We start from the raw sequence: 20,397 nt of genomic DNA, 5'->3' as shown, positions 1-20,397 counted from the left end.
TAAATATAAAATGACCCAGTCTCAAGAAACATTAACCAAAATGGGGGAAACAGATTTTATTTATACAAACAGACCAAAAATTTTTTTCAAACTCATGACCCATGCTTACTTCTCGGTTTAATCAATCATCTCTTCTAAAAGGACTGTAACCGATTGAATGGGGTACGTATGCAATCTTTAATACTTTTATAGAATTTATTTGCATAACCCAAGATAAGAAAAATTCATCTCAAATTACAATATCACATGGCCTTTTCCTTCTCCTAGGACTATTTACCACTATAATGGCTCAATGATGCCACAGTAAGCAAAGCACATACAGATTTAGTAGAAAACTATTCATCATTTATGAGATGTCGGACACAAAACACATCTTTTAGTCTCTCCTTTCAGAATGATTTCTGTCCAACTAAATGCTTTAAGCAAAAGACCTGAGGTTACTATTCAAGGTATGGCTATTTTGGATATTTTTCCCAACAAAAGTAAAGAGCAAACCTTTTTTAGCATCTTGTTCTGTTTGTGGAAGAACTCTACTTTGATGTCACCACACACAGGCAACGGCTGAGGGAACTCAAAGTACATGAACTTGTCTTCCCGTCGTGTGGGTCCTGAATTGGAGGAATATATCTTCACCTTTAGCTGGCAGACCACAAACTGAGGATCTGCATGGTCAAATACATACTAGTATCACTTCACAGGAAATGTCTTTAACTGTCAAAAGCTATTTTGATGATTAGTATTAGCAACAGACACAAAGTAGTAATTTTGCATCTTTAATGCCCCATCTAAAACAAATCAATGGATACAAAATAACAGATAGATACATAGATAGAAATAAATCAGTGGAAATAAACTACAGCAAAATATAATCAGTACCATCAATATGAGGTAATATTACTGATACTAAAGTCACTTCTATTCCATAAATAGTTAAGTACCAAGACTGAACTCGTAGCAGTATACAGTAACATCAAAACTTTAACATTACAATGCTAAAATCTAACATAAATGATTTTAAGAACTGCATAAAAATTAATTTTAAGAACTGCATAAGAAGGAACTTTTAAAACAGGCATTTGCTGCAGTATTTTAAAGTCTGTAACATAGAATAAAAACCACAAAATACCAATCCTTACACATTCACAAGAAAATATAACCTATAACAAAGTTATAATACATTCCATAAACACAAGTTTCAATAATTATAAAAAATATTAACCATATTTCATTTTACCTATAATTCATATTTTAAAGGTATATAAAGCCACCACCACAAGAAACAGGAGGAAAGAGATTTGAAGTGACTGCAAAGAAATGCAACATTCATCAAGTACAAATTATAGCACAACCTCCCTCTCTTCAAAACACACTCCATTTTCATTAACAAGTATTTTGACTTTGGTCCATGTCTGTTTTAAAATAAGTGGTAAAAAAAAATAATAAAAATAAAATAATCTCAAAATATATTGTGTTTATATTAGCAATGCAACTAAAAGGCAGCTAAGTGTGAAAAGAAAGGCTTATGTGCTTTATTTTTTTAAATCTACTCATAAATACATTTATACTAATGACACTGATGACAGAACGTGGCTTCAAGTTATAAACATTAAGATCCTAGCAGTTAAGAAAGAAAGTAATTAAACTGAGGAGGGAAGAAGTGGGTTTTTGAAGTTTCAAAACATACCAAGATAATTAAGAAATAAAAACATAAGCTTGCATAAAGTGAATGAGAAATATATAAATATATAGACATAAAGTTCTCAGGACCAAAAGACATCATCCTTAAATATGGGGGAAAAAATGTATCACATTCTTTATCAATGTGACCACAACTCTGGACAAGGCAAAAAGCTTATTCAAGCTAAATAAATTTGCCAGTATAATAAACACCTACTGGCTCATCTATACAATACTTAATGCAGTATCATCAATCACATAACAAATAGTAAGCTTGATAAAAAGCATGAGTGTTTACTGCAATATGGATTTGTGAGACATTGATGAGAAAAAGGAACTCTAAAAAGAGAAACTTTACACTAACAACCTATCAATAATTTTCACTTCCTTGACTAAAGATTCAAAGTACAAAGAGCAATTTTACAAGACTTAATTTGATACTGAAAATTTCACTGAGAAGTCCAGCTTGAAGAAGTGAACAAAGAAAGTATGATTTTAAAACTGTGACAAAAACCAATCAGGATGAAAATGCCTTGTAATCATATTAATTCAAACTCTACTAATTCAGAATCTGATCATCTTAATCTTAGGACTTTAAAAAGCAAATTAACTGTGAAATCTGAATTAATAGATTTTAATTAAACTACATCTAAAATGTGCACCTTCAAGAATTTTAGAATTATATAAATAAATAATGATTCGAAATTAGTGTTACTTAGATATTTCCTCAAAAAACTAAGCTAAAGTTTTAATAAGTGAAAAACATTCCCTCAAATCCCTAAAGAAGACAATTTTCTTTACAATATGAATTTCACATTTTTAGATAGATAAGACCAAACTTAACAGAAGTCCAACATTAGTATGGTTCTTTTGACTAAGACACAACTGAGATATATATATATATACACACACACACACACAAATATATATATCTTTGATAGGATCAACTGTGCTCTAAAAAAACAGAAATGAAACAAAACTTAGAATTTTTTTTTTTGGATGTACATATATTGATATATTATGAGACAAAAATCACAGTGATTATCTTTTATTAACCTTTTTAACTCTTTTAGATACACAGAAGATAGCAACTTTTTCTTTATTTAGAAATATTAAGACAATAATCAAATAAGAAAAAGGTTGTTAACCCACAACAACTTTGCAGAAGATACTTTATTTTCAAGTTTTGTTTTCTTCACCGATTCCTCTTCCTCCTCCTGAACCCAAACTATTACGAATCCTGTTTGTCTCAGCCCTCACACTGTTTCCATCTGAGCCTTCCCATATTCTAGCCCCATACCAAATTTATATGAAAGGCTTAACTACCATGTCTCGTTCCTGATGCTTCTCAAAATATCAGACATATCTTTCACATAAATTCAAATCCATACTTTCAAGTACCAACTGAATATGTTCATGTAAGCAGCTCACCTTTACCTGATTTAAAACATATGTTTAAAACCAAAATATCAACATTCATGTCTCCAAGTCTCAGATTCCCTTTTCGTTCTTCCCTTTTCTGTGACTTATTCACCTGATCAGAGTAAAATATTTAGATATAAACGGCAGAAGAAAAACTAATCATCTGACTGCCCTAGCAAAGCATACCTGGCTTAAAGAAAGTTATGTAATGCAACTGTTTAATTTTCCACTGTTTTTTCTTCCCTCATGCAATCACTACTTTCTATAAAACTGTATCTAACTACAGCTTAAGCCTCTAGTATGATCACTAACATCATAGTATTTATCAAATCAAGTCTGATATCCCTATTCAGAGTCTTCTAACAGTCAGCCACACATTTCATTCCTATTCTATTCTCCGTCTCTATATTTCATGTCCAGCTCATTTCCTTTTGCTGTGCTTCAATTCAAGCTATTTCCTACTGCCTGTAATTTTCTTTGGTTTAAAGGCCAATCTAAATTGCATGCTTTCTCCAATGTTCAATAAAGAGCTGGACTTCCTTCATGAAACTATTTGACAACCCCCGCTAAACTTGATTTTTCTGAACATACTATTTGTAATTTACACATACAACCACACATTTAGTAATATATTACTTATACTACAGCTTTACTAGACAGTACTGAATCAAAGTGTGTAAACAAAGAACTGGATAATTAGTAAAGATTAAACAGATCTGAGTAGTAACTTGCAAAGTTTAAACATAACACTGAGAGATCCAGTATACACAGACATACACACACATGGTTTAAAGGTGGAGCACAGCTGCAGAGAAGAAATGATAAATGTTTGCTAGGGAGATCAACAAGAAAAAAAAAATTAGAGTAGATAAAATTACTGAACTAAATGTTTATTTCTGTAATATTTTATATCTTGCTATTTGAATCTTACACTAAAATCTAACTCATGCTAGGAAGAGCATGAGTTTTGTTTTTTTCTTCCTTGCCCTTCTCTGCTATAACTCTAAGTTCTTATGCCAATCACCTCTTGACAGCCTAGTACCTTGTACTAAGCAGTTTTTAAAATTGTACTGAGATGACAAAAACATCAATGAGGTCTCTTTGAAGTCTTCCACGTGCTATGTTAACAGACCTTGTGGTCTTTGATAAATAAAGTTAACTTGCCCTAAGAATACAGGAAAGATCTAATGAAGGTGATCACACCTGACAAAAATAAACAACATAAAGAAATTAATTCCCTAGGTATAAATTAATTCAGGGTCAGAAAGCTTTTAAGTTACATAAATACTGTCAAGAAGAAAACTTAAAGCTAAAAAATAAAACCATCAACAAATTGCAAAAGTATTACTGAAATACTGTTAGAGGTATTAGAAAAATAATACAGTTACATCTTATCTAGAAACTATAAAATTGTATTCTAAATAAATAAAACATAGTTCTTAAACATGAAATGGAACAGGAAATGGCAACCCACTCCAGTATTCTTGCCAGGAAAATCCCATAGACATGGCGGGCTCCAGTCCATGGGGTCACAAAGAGTCAGATACAACTGAGCACACATATACACAAACATGAAATTACAACTAATCACTTCCAAGACAGAAACTTAATACAAAAAACGGTAACAGAAAAAAGCAGCACACAGTCTGTTCTTTTACAGGGCTGCATTAATACTTCCACGTGTTCTCTCATGACCACCTGCTCAGGGTCAAGGTTTTAAGGTTACTATCAGTCTAGCTTAAAAACTCCAACAAAGAATAGGAGAGAAGCAGAAAAGGACCAGGAGGACTGAGGTAGGCTTACAGAGGTTAGGATGGGAGAGATAAATTAAAGGCAGACATCAATGACATGATCTTCATTCAGCGCTTTTCTAGGAAGTTTCAGATTTCAAAATATCCTCATACTATTGATAAAGACAAAGAGAGGTGAGGTAGATGATGTGCCCTTGGTTACATAGCTCATTAATGACAACTCTAGCACTGGGGGGAGAAGGGGGGGTCTCAGTCACTTAGGTCCAACTCTTTGTGACCCCACAGACTGCAGCCCACCAGGCTCCTCTGTCTATGGGGCTCACTGGGCAAGAATAAATACTGGAAAGGGTTGCCATTTCCTCCTCCAAAGGAATCACCCTGGAGGGCACCCAGGGATCAAACCCACGTCTCCAGTACTGGCAGGTGAGCCGTTTGAGAAGTCTCTTTAGCACTGGAACTCAGATCTCAATCTAGGTTTTCTCTAATACTCCACACTCAATTAATATACCTCAGCATGTCGCCATGTCTTATAATTGTTTTCAACGTCCTCATCACCATTTCTATTAATATCTGGTCTTCCTAGGATACTGAGGAATTGGTTCCTACCCTAACATCATTGAAGTGGTGAGTCTCAATGCTACTCATTCTGAATCACTGACAGGACAGGCTTTCAGTCACCAAGTCAGAATACAGGCTGCATTTGGGCGCTGTGGCACAGAACACTTCTTTCATAAATATAATGTGGCTTCCAAGACTTTCACACCCAGTGGTCTCAGCTTCCTCAGGCCAGCGTGTGCCGAACCGCGCAGTTAAGTGATCAGTTTGGACACCTCAGAAACATACAAACTTGCACAAAGTTTAAATGTGGTAAATTTCTTTCTAGATTTTTTTAATGAACTTCTACATAAGTTAAGAAAAGTGTTACAGTAAATGAAAGGATGAGAATTTAGAGTACTTACTGCAAGTTCCGCCACTGAACATTGGAATAGTTTCAAACATCATCTTGTGAAACAACAGTGCCACTGGTCTATAATCCAGATGATTCTTTAACAGGTAGCTATAATAATACACATAGCGCCTCTGACTGGGAATAGTTACTCCCTGGTGAACAAACAAAAAAAGACAAAAAGACAAAAGTCAAAAGAAAAGTTTCATTGTATCCAGTGAAGAACACATATACATTAGAAATTTGACCTTAAATGATCTAACATTTAAATCTAGCTAGGTAATAGCAAGGAAATATCATAATAAAATGCAATCAAAACACTCCCATCTATTCAATGATCACAACAATCTTTGAACCATGCACCCAATAAGCAAAGGCCAGTGCATATCCAAAATAACTGTCAAAAGCCTTCACACATAGGGTTCCCCGCAAGGATTTATAGAACAAAATTCCTCACAAACCTGGATACTTATTTTCTAGGCAAAAGCCTATCAGAATCAGCAAACTAAAGGCATACTGCCTTTATGAGACAGAAATAGCAGCAGCAAAAAAGATGTTGGCTTTAGAAACCAACAAAAACAAGAGTATGTAGCTGACACAAATGTATGCTATAATCTGATAACAAGGTACTTAGAGGTGTCCCTGAGCTACTATGTTACCTTGGAAATACGTAACGTTTTAGAAGAATTAAGTATGTTCTTGTTGTTTAATTGCGAAGTCATGTCTGACTCTTTGCGATCCTGTGAACTGAAGCATGCCAGGCTTCTCTATCTTTCACTATCTCCTGGAGCTTGTTTAAACTCATGTCCACTGAGTCGGTGAGGCCATCTAACCATCCCATCCTCTGTCGTCCCCTTCTCCTCTTGCCCTCAATCTCTCCCAGCATCAGGGTCTTTTCCAATGAGTCAACTCTTCACATCAGGTGGCCAAAGTACTGGAGCTTCAGCTTTAGCATCTGTCCTTCTAATGAATATTCAGGGTTGATTTCCTTTAGAATTGACTGGTTTGATCTCCTTGCTGTCCAAGGGACTCTCAAATATACAAATGCTAAAAATATATACAATTCATGTGGTGTTTAAATGGAGACCCTGACTTACCTCAAGAAAAAAAAATCTAATGTGTGCAGCAATGCATTCACTAATGGGCTCAATAAATGAGGTATTAAGGAACTTACTGAAGGTTTCTTTTCCTGTTACACAATATGACTTCAGGAAAATTTAAACATTCAGCCTAGAATTTGCAGTATTTCTCTTAGAGATGTCATATCAGCATCTAAATTGCCCAATATATTAAAATCTCTGGATTTTTATGCTTTCCTTCCCTAATGAATAGTAGAAAGTACAATTATATAAGTTTAAAGATAAGTATGAATGTTGAATGGCAGGTATATAGGTATTCATTTCAGTACTTTTATAAAGGTTAGTATGATTTTATTACAATTAAAAAAATATGTAAAGACCAAATAATGGAAAAAGATCTAAGATTATGGCTACAGTACAAAGATCAGGAGACTTGGATGTGAATGCTGATAGTCAAAACACAAATTCTGTTTCTTCAGGAAAATGAAGACAATAATACTACCTTCACAAGATTCTCATGGGGATTAAATACTAAATGAAGTTAACACAAAATCATGCTAAAACAACAAAATGTTATAGAAATCCAAATCAGTGATTTTAGAAATTCTACCAAATATTTAAGGTATAATTTTTGGAACTGCAGTATTTTTAGTTCTACATATTTTCTTAAACAGAATGAAAGTTGTGTTATTTTAAGAGTTGCTACAAATACCAATGTAAAAGCTATCATTAAATTTTAAAAACTGTTAAGCTTAAAATTATTCTCTGTATCACATTACTTAATGCCACTTAACCCTGACCCCCAAAAAAACCCTTTTCATGTTCATCAAGATAAAACATAGAATTGCAAAGCAGGTTTCGGGAAACAGCACACGGAAGATGGATTGGCGGCGGGGGGGGGGGGGATCTTTTTTGAACCATGTATATTTATAAAATCTAGTCTAAAAATTAAAATCAAATTAAAATTAAAAAATTAAATCAATGGAAACCTTTAAGACAACCAAGTTGTCAAGTTATTTATTGGGGCTTAATGGAATGAAAGATGATCTTTTTTCTCCTTATCTTCATTCTTGGTATAAGTGTGCATGAAATAACTAGAAGATTTTCAAAGTTTTAATTTTATTCAAGTAGCAAGTGATTGGTAGTTTATCTGTAACACAGGTTTTAGAAACCCAGTTAATCCTTAACAAAAAGGCAAACGCATAGAGAAAAAAATGCTATGAATCTAATAGCTGCTAGCAATGAATGAGTAATTAATGTGTAATTACAAGAATCAAAATTATTGACACAATTCAAAAAAAATGCTGGAAAATGTAATTTTAAATGTATTATTTTACTATCAAATTATGTATAATTAGTCTTCTGTATCTTAACTTTGCAATCCTTATCTGTTAGCTCACCAGCATTTCAAATTCAATGTGCCCAAATTAACAGATATTTAAAACTTGTGGAGAAATCAAAAGCTTTACAGATACAGACAAGCAAATGCTAAAAGAGTTCAGCACCACCAAATCAGTTTTAGTTTTATGTTAGATCTCTATATTTGATAATAAATAAACTCTAGCTTTGTTTAAAAAAAAAAAAGGTTGGAAGGTCCAAATGTGTACTATAAGCCCTTGAAATGTCCTCCCTCTATTCTTGTCTCTCACGGCTGTGATGCACCAAACTAAAATGTAAATAACAAAACAATGAATCACAATGTAATCTAGGATTTGAAATAAAACGAGCAAAACTTACACACTAAGTTGACAATGTGATTTATAATATTTTGAACATCATATATCCTGAATGCATACACTGAAAACAATGATTCGTGTGCATGTTTTACCTACAGCATCTTGAATATTAAGATTAAATTTAAATATATATATCTTTTAAAAAATCTAAGAAATGAACTTACTGATCTTCAAAAATTCTACATATATGAAAAGAGGGCTGACCTTTAAAAGTTCTTGAAGATTAAAAATTACATATTCAAATTTTTCCATTTTTCATTAAATTTAGCCTAATAAAAATCAATCCTAATCTTGAATTAATTTTTAAGCTAAACTGGTCTATAACTACATCCCCAAAATATAGTTCTACTCTCTACCACTAAATATTCTCCTAGAAAATTACTTATATTAACTTTTTTTCCTCAAGTAAAACATTAAAACCACTTTAATTTTAGCTAAACTTAGCATTCTACAGGTTGACTTAGGATCACATTCCTGGCCATCATCTCAAAAGGCAGCCACTGCTTCAATTCCCTTTTATTCACAGGCCAGGAGGATGTTTAGTGTTCCTCCCACTATTCCTTCTAAGCTTACATTTCTACTGTCTTTACTTAGCCTCACCTATCCAAATCTGAATCACTCAATAACTCTTTCCCCTGGTATACACTTATTAACACCTGACTACAATGTTTTCAGCATTTTGTTTATCCACCTCTCTTTCTGTCCAGTCCCAAACATCACCATCAAAGAACTAAGTTCTCATTTTACTGGGAACCCTGAGGTAACCCAATGTGAGCACCCTCAGAATTATTTTCTCTCACCTTAAAATCTTTTTAGTGCTGATATTTTTTATAAAAGTGTCTCTTCATGTTCACACTGGTTCCATTTTTGCAAGTGTTCTATGAATTATCGCCTCTCTGGCATCGGCCTTTATTCTCTCCACCTGTCCATCCTATTAGAAAGCTCAGATAACTCATCCTTTATCCAAAATAAGCAAACAACTCTAAGACCGAAAACATATACTCTCCCAAAATCTTGTATCCCTCTCAAGCTTGCATCTTCTCTCTCTTCAAACTCTTGAAGAGAAGTCTCCTTAACTCTTGGAAATCTGTTAGCATAAGGCTGACTTCTTAAAGGTTTTTAGTTCTAATGGTCATTAATGGTCATTTTCTACTGTTTTCCTATCATTGTGGCTCATTTTCTGCCTGCCATTTTGAAAACTCCCTGCTTCTTTCACAGGATACACTCTGTAAAGGTTTTCTCTGATCTTTATTGGCTATCTCTTCTCTTTTTGTCCCCCCAAAATCAATCTCAGCTATCCCCTCTTTATATCAATCCTATCTACTTCAGTCTCAGTTCAGTTGCTCAGTCTTGTCTATTTGCGACCCCATGAACTGCAGCACGCCAGGCCTCCCTGTCCATCACCAACTCCCAGAGTTCACCCAAACCATTGAGTCGGTGATGCCATCCAACCATCTCATCCTCTGTCATCCCCTTCTCCTGCCCTCAATCTTTCCCAGCATCAGGGTCTTTTCCAATGATTCAGCTCTTCGCATCAGGTGGCCAAAGAATTAGAGTCTCAGCTTCAACATCAGTCCTTCCAATGAACACCCAGGACAGATCTCCTTTAGGATGGACTGGTTGGATCTCCTTGCAGTCCAAAGGATTCTCAAGAGTCTTCCCCAACATCACAGTTCAAAAGCATCAATTCTTCGGCATTCAGTTTTCTTTATAGTCCAACTCTCACATCCATACATGACTAGTGGAAAAAACTGTAGCCTTGACTAGATGTAGACGGACCTTTGTTGACAAAGTAATGTCTCTGCTTTTTAATATGCTGTTTAGGTTGGTCATAACTTTCCTTCCAAGGAGTTAAGTGTCTTTTAATTTCATGGCTGCAATCACCATCTGCAGTGATTTTGGAGCCCAGAAAAATAAAGTCAGCCACTGTTGCCACTGTTTCCCCATCTACTTCAGTAGTTTAATTATAAACCTTACACATTAACTCCAAAAACTGTCTCTCTCAATATGATTTCACTCCTCACTTCCAGTCCAGAATTCACATGGCTGGACATTTCAAGCTGGAAATCTCACAAGCGCATAAAAAACAACAATATATCAGAGGTGAAGCTTTCATATTCTTGCATGGACCAACCTCTGTTAATTACTCAACTTACTATTTTCTCCAGCATCTGAGGGCCAAATCTCTTCTAATACCATCACTATCATAGAGCAAAGGAAACACATTTTTAATTTGACAAAAATATAAGATTAATCACATAAACAATTAATTCAAAATGTTAAATGGCTTCCCAGTGCCTCCCCAAATAAGAACAAATTTATCAAACACTACAATTCTTCATGTTTGTTGTTTAGTTACTACGTTGTGTCCGACTCTTCCGCAACCCCAGGCTCCTCTGTCCATGGGATTTCCCAGGCAAGGATACTGGAGTGGGTTGCCATTTCCTTGTCCAGGGAATCTTCCTAACCCAGGAATCAAACCTGCGTCTTCTGCTTGACAGGCAGATTCTTTACCACTGAGCCACCAGGGAAGCCCATAATTTTTTAACAAACATAAAAATACAGTTCGAATTCATTTTCTACTCTTATGTCTCACAACTCCCTTCCACATACTCTTACTTTTGGCCAAACTATTTAACCTCCCCTGTATTATGCTTTCTGGTTTTAACAATGTTATCCTTATCACACTGAGGTAGGAGGGCAATGTGAGCAGTCCTCTGGGAAGTTACATCCCTTCCAATACCTGGACCAATTTAAATAACATAACTATTTGATGCTTCAAGTTATTATAGCAGGCTGAAATACAAATCTGGTACTTACTTCTTAAAGACTCCTACACATTTTCACTCTTAAGATGGTCTATTCAGACTTTGCATTTCACCTTGACACATTTATGATAACATGCTTATTAAGAAAGTCGTGGTACATATACACAATGGAATATTACTCAGCTATTAAAAAGAACACATTTGAGTCCGTTCTGATGATATGGATGAAACCAGACCCTATTATACAGAGGAAGTCAGAAAGAAAACCACAAATACAGTATATTAACACATCTATATGGAATTTAGAAAGATGGTAATGACGACCCTATAGGCGAGACAGTGAAAGAGACACAGACACAAAGAACAGACTTTTGGACTCTGTGGGAGAAGGCAAAGGTGGGATGATTTGTGAGAATAGCACTGAAACATGTATATTACCATATGTGAAACAGATGACCAGTGCAAGTTCAAAGCATGAAACAGGGCACTCAAAGCCAGTGCACTGTGACAACCCAGACGGATGGGATGGGAAAGGAGGTGGGACGGGGGTTTGGGATGGGGGACACATGTACACCTCTGGCTGACTCATGTCAATGTATGGCAAAAACCACCACAATACTGTAAAGTAATTAGCCTCCAATTAAAATAAATTTTAAAAAACTGTCCATTTTCCATTGACATTTTCAAATTCATTAGCATAGATCTGAATATAATTTTTAATATCACTTTCACACTGTAGTTCTATCTCCTTTCTCAAACCTGTGATTTTTCTGTTTTCTCTTTTCTTTTACCTTTGATTGGCTTCCAAAAAGATGTATTGATTTTAATGGCATTTTTTAACAATCAGTGTTTGGATTTATTAGTTCAAATGGCTTACTGTTTGCTAACTCATAAATTTATATTTTCATCTTTATTAATCCATCTCTCTCCAATTTGCTATTATCTTAATAACACCTAATATGAATTTCTATTTCCTCAATGACCCAAAATTATTTAAGTGTTTTTAAGTTTCCAAAATAGAACTGCCATATGACCCAGCAATCCCACTCCTGGGCATACACATCAAGGAAACCAGATTTGAAAGAGACACATGCACCCCAATGTTCATCGCAGCACTGTTTATAACAGCCAGGACATGGAAGCAACCTAGATGCCCATCAGCAGATGAATGGATAAGGAAGCTGTGGTACATATACACCATGGAATATTACTCAGCCATTAAAAAGAATTCATTTGAATCGTTCTAATGAGATGGATGAAACTGGAGCCCATTATACAGAGTGAAGTAAGACAGAAAGATAAAGACCAATACAGTATACTAATGCATATATATGGAATTTAAAAAGATGGTAGCGATAACCCTATATGCAAAACAGAAAAAGAAACACAGATGTACAGAACAGACTTTTAGACTGTGGGAGAAGGCGAGGGTGGGATGTTCAGAGAGAACAGCATTGAAACAAGTATACTATCAAGGATGAAACAGATCACCAGCCCAGGTTGGATGCATGAGACGGGTGCTCAGGGCTGGTACACTGGGAAGACCCAGAGGGATGGGATGGAGAGGGAGGTGGGAGGGGGGATCGGGATGGGGAACACACGTAAATCCATGGCTGATTCAAGTCAATGTATGGCAAAAACCACTACAATATTGTAAAGTAATTAGCTTCCAATGAATAAAAATAAATGGAAAAAAATAGAAAATAAAAAGTTTTTAAGTTTCCAAATAGTTGATTGAGTTTGAATAAACATTTTAACAAACTTTCTCATTCTACTGAATTATAACAAAGGGATGGGGCTTATATATTTCTACTTGGAGGTGAGATTTTTATGGTTGGCCTAATGAATTATTAGTACTGATAACTTCTTTTAATGAGAAAACAAATATATTTTATGGGATTTTATTATATTATTCAAGGAATCTACATATCTTCTTATTTTGTATCTTCCTGATCTTCAAGTGAGGGCTTCCTAGGTTGCTCAGTGGTAAAGAATCTGCTTGCCAATGCAGGAGACACGGGTTTGACCCCTGGCTCCAGAAGATCCCCTAGAGGAGGAAACAGCAATGGCACTCCAGTATTCTTACCTGGAGTATCCCATGGATAGAGGAGCCTGGTGGGCTGCAGTACGCGGGGTTACAAAGACTCGGACACAACTGAGGAAAGGAGCATACACGTACGATCTTAAAGTATGTTATAAAGATTTCTACTAGCATTGCTATCAATTTTTCTAATTTCTTACAGTTTTCGCTTAATATATTGTAATGTTATGTTTAACACTCCATCATTGTTAAGTTTGCATTGTGGAGTGTGCTCTGTGTTAATATAAAATGGTATTCTTGGTCCAGTTCTACCCATTTTGCTGTGCATCAACCCTCTTATATCATCTTCTTCAAGATGAATTTACAATCTAGATTCCTCAGTTTAAAAGGTAATTTTCTTCCTCAGTAAACTACTCACTGGCACATCTAAACTCAGAAACAATGTAAATGTTTTAACATGACACTGTTTGCTTGAAATTTTGGAAACCCATGTTTCAGAGTGATCACAATAAGATTATTACAGGAAAGTAATTCAAAAAAGGGAGAAATATGGCTCTTAAGAGTGGTGATTATTACAATGACATCATATAATAGTGTATGCTCAGATGCTCAGTCGTGTCCGACTTTGTGCAACCCCATGGACACAAGTTATTGTATATTAAGCTACATGCCAGACATTTTACATATATCCCTAAAACTACAACCACTTTACAAGATAGATCTCTTCTATTTTAAGGATAAGAAAACAGTCCTAATGTACATAATCACTTTTGTTTTTGTTTTGTTCAAAAACAAGATCTGAACCTAAGTAAGAGTCTAATTTTTTTCACTCCTATGTCCTGGGTTTTCTAACAGTATGCATACTAGCTATGCAAACTGAAAGACATCACAACCTCTCAGAGCTCTTGTTTTTCCCACTGACAAAAAAACTTCCAAAGTTTAGAGTATTACTGTGCTTCAGTTCTATGAAACTAATTACAAACAGTGTGCTGAATAGTGGTACATTAACCACAGAATCCTTGAGAATAATATGAAACAGAAAACTGCTATTTTTTTCTTTGTGTAGCTCCAGGTTTATATGCTGTCTACTTTGGCAACTGCAATGGGAAGAGAGCAACACTGCTCTCTGTGTAGCATCCTCTCCCCTTCGGGATGCTCTCTCTCTCCCTGTGACTTGGGGGGAGAAAGAGGTGGGGCCTAGTCTTCAGCTTTGGATATATACCCCAAGCCTCTGGCCAGAATGTCTGGTTAAGGATCGATACATACCCTAATTCAGGTAAACTAGAACCTAATCTAGAAATTTTTGCTTGAATTGTAGCTCTCATCCCACTGCAGTTGCTAAAGTAGATAGCACGTTAACCCGGAGCTACTACCTTGCCATTACTTGTGAAGAGTCTGCCTATATAGAAAGATGAAAAAACAGAGTTGAGAGACAGATTTCTGACATATGTTAAACATCTAGATCCAGGTCAGAGTTTCTAGGTTTATAAAAGCCAATAAATGTCTCCTTATGTTTAAGCTATTCTGAGTTGGGTTTCTGTGACTTGAAACTGAAAAGGTTCTAATATATTAAAATACACTTCTTTTTTCCTTTTTAAAAATTTCTATTTTTACTTTGGCTTTGGGGATTAAAATAATAAAACTAACTTGGATAGGAGAACATAGTACAGTAGAAAGAATACTGGATTTGAGGTTAAGAGATATGGTTTTCAGTTATTACATAGACTAAACGACCAGGGGAAAATGATCTTTGCAAATCTGTTTTACCATTTATATTAAATGGGTTCTGAATGACATAATTGCTAAGATTCTTCACGGCTCAGTGGTAAAGAAACCACCTGCCAACGCACGAGACAAGGGCTTGATCCCTGGTCAGTAAGATCCTTTGGAGAAGGAAATGGCAACCCACTCCAGTATTCTTGCCTGGGAAATCCCATAGACAGAGGAGCCTGGGGGTTTCTGGTCCATGAGGTTGCAAAAGAGTCAGACATGACTTAGTGACTAAACAACAAAAGATTCTTCAAGGTATAATAATTTTATAACTTTATGCATATATAGATTGGATAACAGGTTTAAATACCATGTATTAGCGAAACACAGTTTAGTCCAGGAGAATTACTGTGTTAGAAAAAATAAAAACCTTATAGTCAGAGCTTTATTAAGCCAAAAAAGAGGATAATTATAGCTTACTTTGCTTGAAATGAAAAGATGAGAAATTGTCATTAGGTTACCATATGGGGAAACTTAATAAATAGACTAGAAAAAAATAACTTGATTATACTAGCACACAAATTCATTCCTCAGAGAAACTAGAAAATTTCCTCTTCTTGGGGTCACTCAGAATAAAGTATCTATTACTTCTAGAAGATAGAAGTCTTCATTAAAGATAAGCTAATGAATTCATGTATAGAGATAATAACACATAAGAACTTTAATAAAACTGCTTTGAAAACAAACCTTCTCAAAAAGAAAATCAAAACCTCAAAATTTTTTCCTAAAAGTTAAAGTAAGTATTAAAGCATACTTAATCTGCCACCACTCTAGAAGGGAGAAGACAAAAGAAAGAGAGGAGTAGCAGAGGTTTTTGGCATGTTTGTCATGGAATAGAAGTTTATCTCTCTGAATTCAGAAATGTGGGGCATCTTTCCAAAATATACACTTACCAGTATGGTAGGGTATTTTAATTCAATTCATAGTTGGTAATAAATATGGTTATCTATTTTAATTTTGAAATGTAAGTACAAATGCAAATAGGGTAAGGCATAGACTAGATGGGAAGCAACCCTAGCTTTATTTGAGTGGGAACCATCAACAGCTCATTTTAGACTTTTTGCTATGTGCTCCTAAGGTAAAGACCAAATATGCAAAGAAATGATTCCTAGAAAAGTAATAACATGGTTGCTTTTTTATAAATTACTGAATAAAAGAGTCTTCCCTCAAGTAGTTATCCTACTCTCAAGAAACTTTTTTTAAGTAAGAGGTGATCAGTTGTACTTCGACTTCTCTGCAACAATCAAACCCTGAAGTATTATTTGGGTATTACTAACTGCACACTTTATGGTAAAGAGGCACCCACCACTCTGCCATCTAATTTGTACCAAGTACACCAAGAAAAATGGTAAGACTGCACTAGATTAATCTGAGGACAGTCTCTGCAAAGTCTATAAATCTTAAAACAAAAACAGGACAACTAGCTCCTCTTTCTTCAAATCAACAGAGAGGAGTTGGGAGGAGCAGCATGGAAGAGAGGGTAGGGAAGAGGGAGGAGAAGGGGAAGAGGAGGAGAAGAAATATTTTGCTCCTATAAAAATGTCACAAGGACATAACTTTCTTCAGTATCTTAGCGTTTCTCTGTAGTTAAAATTGGGCTTCCCTGACAGCTCAAGATGGTTAAGGATACAAGCAAAAGAACATTAAAGACAGTTCTAATAAAATTAATCCTACACAAACTGCAAAACTGATAAAATACATGTATCTTCTATAATTGTGGTTCAGAATTTCAAAAATTCAAATTCATAGACTCAACCTAAAATACTGGTAAGAGGATAAATCTCTTAGCAGATGTTTCAAGAAAACTACTTTGGATAATTAATTATATTTATTATAAGATACTTATTTCTCTGGAAAAAAATTCCACAGTTATATAACATCAGCTTTAATATGCTCCACTAAGTTTTCTTATGATAAGAGAAAGTTTATTTTTCTAAGCTCTCTTATTTTTATTTTCCACTAAGCTTTCTTATGATAAGAGAAAGACACATTTTTAAAAGTTAAAAATATATTATTATATATATTATTATATATATTATTATTTCTAACCATTAGATGAGGTCATACTTGTAGTTTGCAACAGAAAAAGTAAGACTGTTGTAGTACCTCTATCAAACAATTTTTCCCATTCCAAAAAAAAACTGAAAAGTATGAAGCAGGTCATGAAAGGACTGGAGGTGCCACTTCTCTTCAGCATATGATGTCTCAGCTTAGCCAGCTACTAGTTTTCATCAAATATATGCATGGTGACACAAACAATAACTCCTAATTTGGAGTCCTTTTTGGAAACTTCAAAGGACATTGACATTTTCAAAACGGTGAAGTTTCTTGGCCCAGAAAAAGGCTTCTGAAGCAATCTCATTATTCTGTAGACAGAGAGTACACCTTAATGCCTAGCAAAACATATAGTTTTACGGTTCTGGTAAAATCAGAAGCTCTACCTGTCACTGTGACTCCATCCTGTGTCACCAGAATGCACTGATGTGTAAGACTCTACCATTAATCCCAAGAGAAAGCTTATCTGCTGTTGTGAAAGTATCCTACTGCTTCACAAAAGCCAAGTTTTGAATCATAGACTGTGCAAGAGGATTTGTCACAAAAAAATCTACTGTTGAGAGAACTGCCAAATTCAGGAAAGTCAGGACTTTAAATAAAGGATTCTTAAGAGGTTTTTGTCAAGAAATGGTAGCATCTATGCAATTCTTTGCTACACATTAAGTTCACTGGCTTTAGGAAGACAAATACTATAGCTAGACTTTTACCTGCATAATATACGAATTCATTAACACAGTTTAACTCTTCAATATTGAAACAAAACTGTGGAGTCATAATCCTTTCCTTCCTAACACATGCAGGATCTTGCCAAAAATGATCTCAATAACTAGATGGCAAAGAAAATGACACAACATGAATTTATCTGAAGAGTTTTAGAGAATTCTTATTTGCTAACACAAGCCTACTTTCATCTGGCAAAAAAAAAAAAAAAAAGATTCCAGTTTGCTCTTTCATTCTTTCATGAGATAGGGTTCTGAGCATTTGTTTTGACCAAGAACAAAGTCAAAGCTAACTGGATATCAAAAATGACATAAAAATTGCCAAGTCAAAGACAATGGCATAGTTTCAATGTGTTATTTAAAGACTAAATAGTAGGACTCTTTCATGAAATTTACTACAGAGCAGAAAACCAAAGTTTAATTTTGCTTAATCTGTACCACTCGGATTTATTCATTACTCTCAAGCAGTGGCCATTGATTCTGACATAAAAAAGTGAAACATAATTCAGGGAATATTTAGTTTTTTTTTCATAATTTTAAAAAGGTATATAACGTAAATAGTTTAAAAGTCCCTAACTTAAAGCTAGTTCTATGAAGCACAAGGTGGAATAAAGATTGCCGGGAAAAATATCAATAACCTGATATGCAGATGACACCACCCTTATGGCAGAAAGTGAAGAACTGAAGAGCCTCTTGATGAAAATGAAAGAGGAGACTGAAGAAGTTGGCTTAAAGCTCAACATTCAGAAAACTAAGGTCATGGCATCTGATCCCATCACTTCATGGCAAATAGATGGGGAAACAGTGGCTGACTTTATTTTTTTGGGCTCCAAAATCACTGCAGATGGTGACTGCAGCCATGCAATTAAAAGACGCTTGTTCCTTGGAGGAAGAGCTATGACCAACGTAGATAGCATATTAAAAAGCCGAGACATTACTTTGCCAACAAAAGTCCATCTAGTCAAGGTGATGGTTTTTCCAGTAGTCACGTATGGATGTGAGAGTTGGACTATAAAGAAAGCTAAGCACTGAAGAATTGATGCTTTTGAACTGTGGTGTTGGAGAAGACTCTTGAGAGTCCCTTGGACAGCAAGGAGATCAGTCCTGGGTGTTCACTGGAAGGACTGATGTTGAAGCTGAAACTCCAATCCTTTAGCCACCTGATGCGAAGAGTTGACTCACTGGAAAAGACCCTGATGCTAGGAAAGATTGAGGGCAGGAGAAGAAGGGGACGACAGAGAGATGGCTGGATGGCATCACCGACTCAATGGACATGAGTTTGGGTAAACTCCAGGAGTTGGAGATAGACAGGGAAGCCTCGCATGCTGCGGTCCACCGGTTCGCGAAGAGTCAGACACGACTGAGTGACTGAACTGACCTGAAAGCTAGTTCTGGCTTCACATTACAAAAGTTTTCTATTTTTAAATTCTTTTTACCTTCTTTCTTTTCAAAGACCGAAATGTGTGGTGCTCATCAACCCTGTTTTAAATTCCTACCACTGTACTTTAATTTGACCCATCTCTCTAGCTTTTCTTCTCATTCAGTCTCTTTCCCTTGTGCTGTCCTACATTTACTCACTTAAGTACAGAAAAATTTACCTTCTATACTTTCAATCAGTAAAAGCAGCTGTTTCCCTCTACATGAAGAAAGAATGAACCAAAATAAACATCTCAGGTCCTCTGCTCTGGAATTCATTTTAGTGCTATCATTCCACGGTACATGCAGTATACAGAAATGTACAGCAAGTTATTATAATCAATATTCACCAAATCATGCATTAACAGTAAGATTCAATTTTGCAAACTATCATCAGTAAACCATGCTTTGGTATCTTTAGATATAATTCAAAAAAGTAACAACAAATAAAACAAGTGAGGAAGAAGTAAAGGAACAAAATCAACGCAACTATCCAGCTGAAAATGATAGTTACGATCACCTATGTTTCTGTTTTGAAGTTAAATTAAAAAGGAACTAGTTTAAACTTGAAGAAAGTCCTCCTCATTGTAAAAATTATTAAAACTATAAAATTCCTTGAAAATCACTGTAAAAATTCTCCCAAGAGTTCACTTTTTGCTTTCATATGTATTACACAAATTTGTCAATGATTTTTAGCAGCCTTTAGTTTTCTGAATAAGAACCTTTGACTAATCTTAATTATAATTTCACTTACAAATATTCAAATCAAAAAAAATCTTTATGTATTATAAAAGTAAAGATCACACTTTACTAAGTAATGGCATCCAAGTTATTATCCAAAAACATTATATTTTCAAGCAGGTTTCAGAAATATAAATCTTACTTTTGATCAATGTGCTACTTTTTAAAATGCTTTGTAAAGACTTCACGAGACCAAACTTTGCAATCCTGTTAACAGGTAAGATCTGCTAGCATGATATGAAAATGCAGGCATGAACAGAAAAACTGAATGAATCT

At 35.0% G+C, this 20,397-nt stretch overlaps 2 protein-coding genes across 2 annotated transcripts in view; both read right to left on the bottom strand.

Moving 5' to 3' along the window:
- PTEN (phosphatase and tensin homolog) overlaps positions 1 to 5,943 on the bottom strand; it is a 16,841-nt gene extending 10,898 nt beyond the window's left edge. Inside the window, exons 1-2 of the mRNA XM_065922850.1 lie at positions 5,810 to 5,943; positions 496 to 662 (exon numbers count right to left, since the gene is read on the bottom strand). Of these exons, the coding sequence (XP_065778922.1) occupies positions 496 to 662; positions 5,810 to 5,852 (210 nt within the window). The 5' untranslated portion in view covers positions 5,853 to 5,943. The remainder of the gene's footprint in view (positions 1 to 495; positions 663 to 5,809) is intronic.
- Positions 5,944 to 10,778: 4,835 nt separating this feature from the next.
- LOC136159954 (phosphatidylinositol 3,4,5-trisphosphate 3-phosphatase and dual-specificity protein phosphatase PTEN-like) overlaps positions 10,779 to 20,397 on the bottom strand; it is an 80,354-nt gene continuing 70,735 nt past the window's right edge. Inside the window, exon 6 of the mRNA XM_065922851.1 lies at positions 10,779 to 10,812. Within this exon, the coding sequence (XP_065778923.1) occupies positions 10,810 to 10,812 (3 nt within the window). The 3' untranslated portion in view covers positions 10,779 to 10,809. The remainder of the gene's footprint in view (positions 10,813 to 20,397) is intronic.

The sequence above is a fragment of the Muntiacus reevesi genome, chromosome 2, assembly GCF_963930625.1.
Source record: "Muntiacus reevesi chromosome 2, mMunRee1.1, whole genome shotgun sequence".
Taxonomy (NCBI): Eukaryota; Metazoa; Chordata; class Mammalia; order Artiodactyla; family Cervidae; genus Muntiacus; species Muntiacus reevesi.
This window is presented reverse-complemented; position numbering and strand designations above follow the sequence as displayed.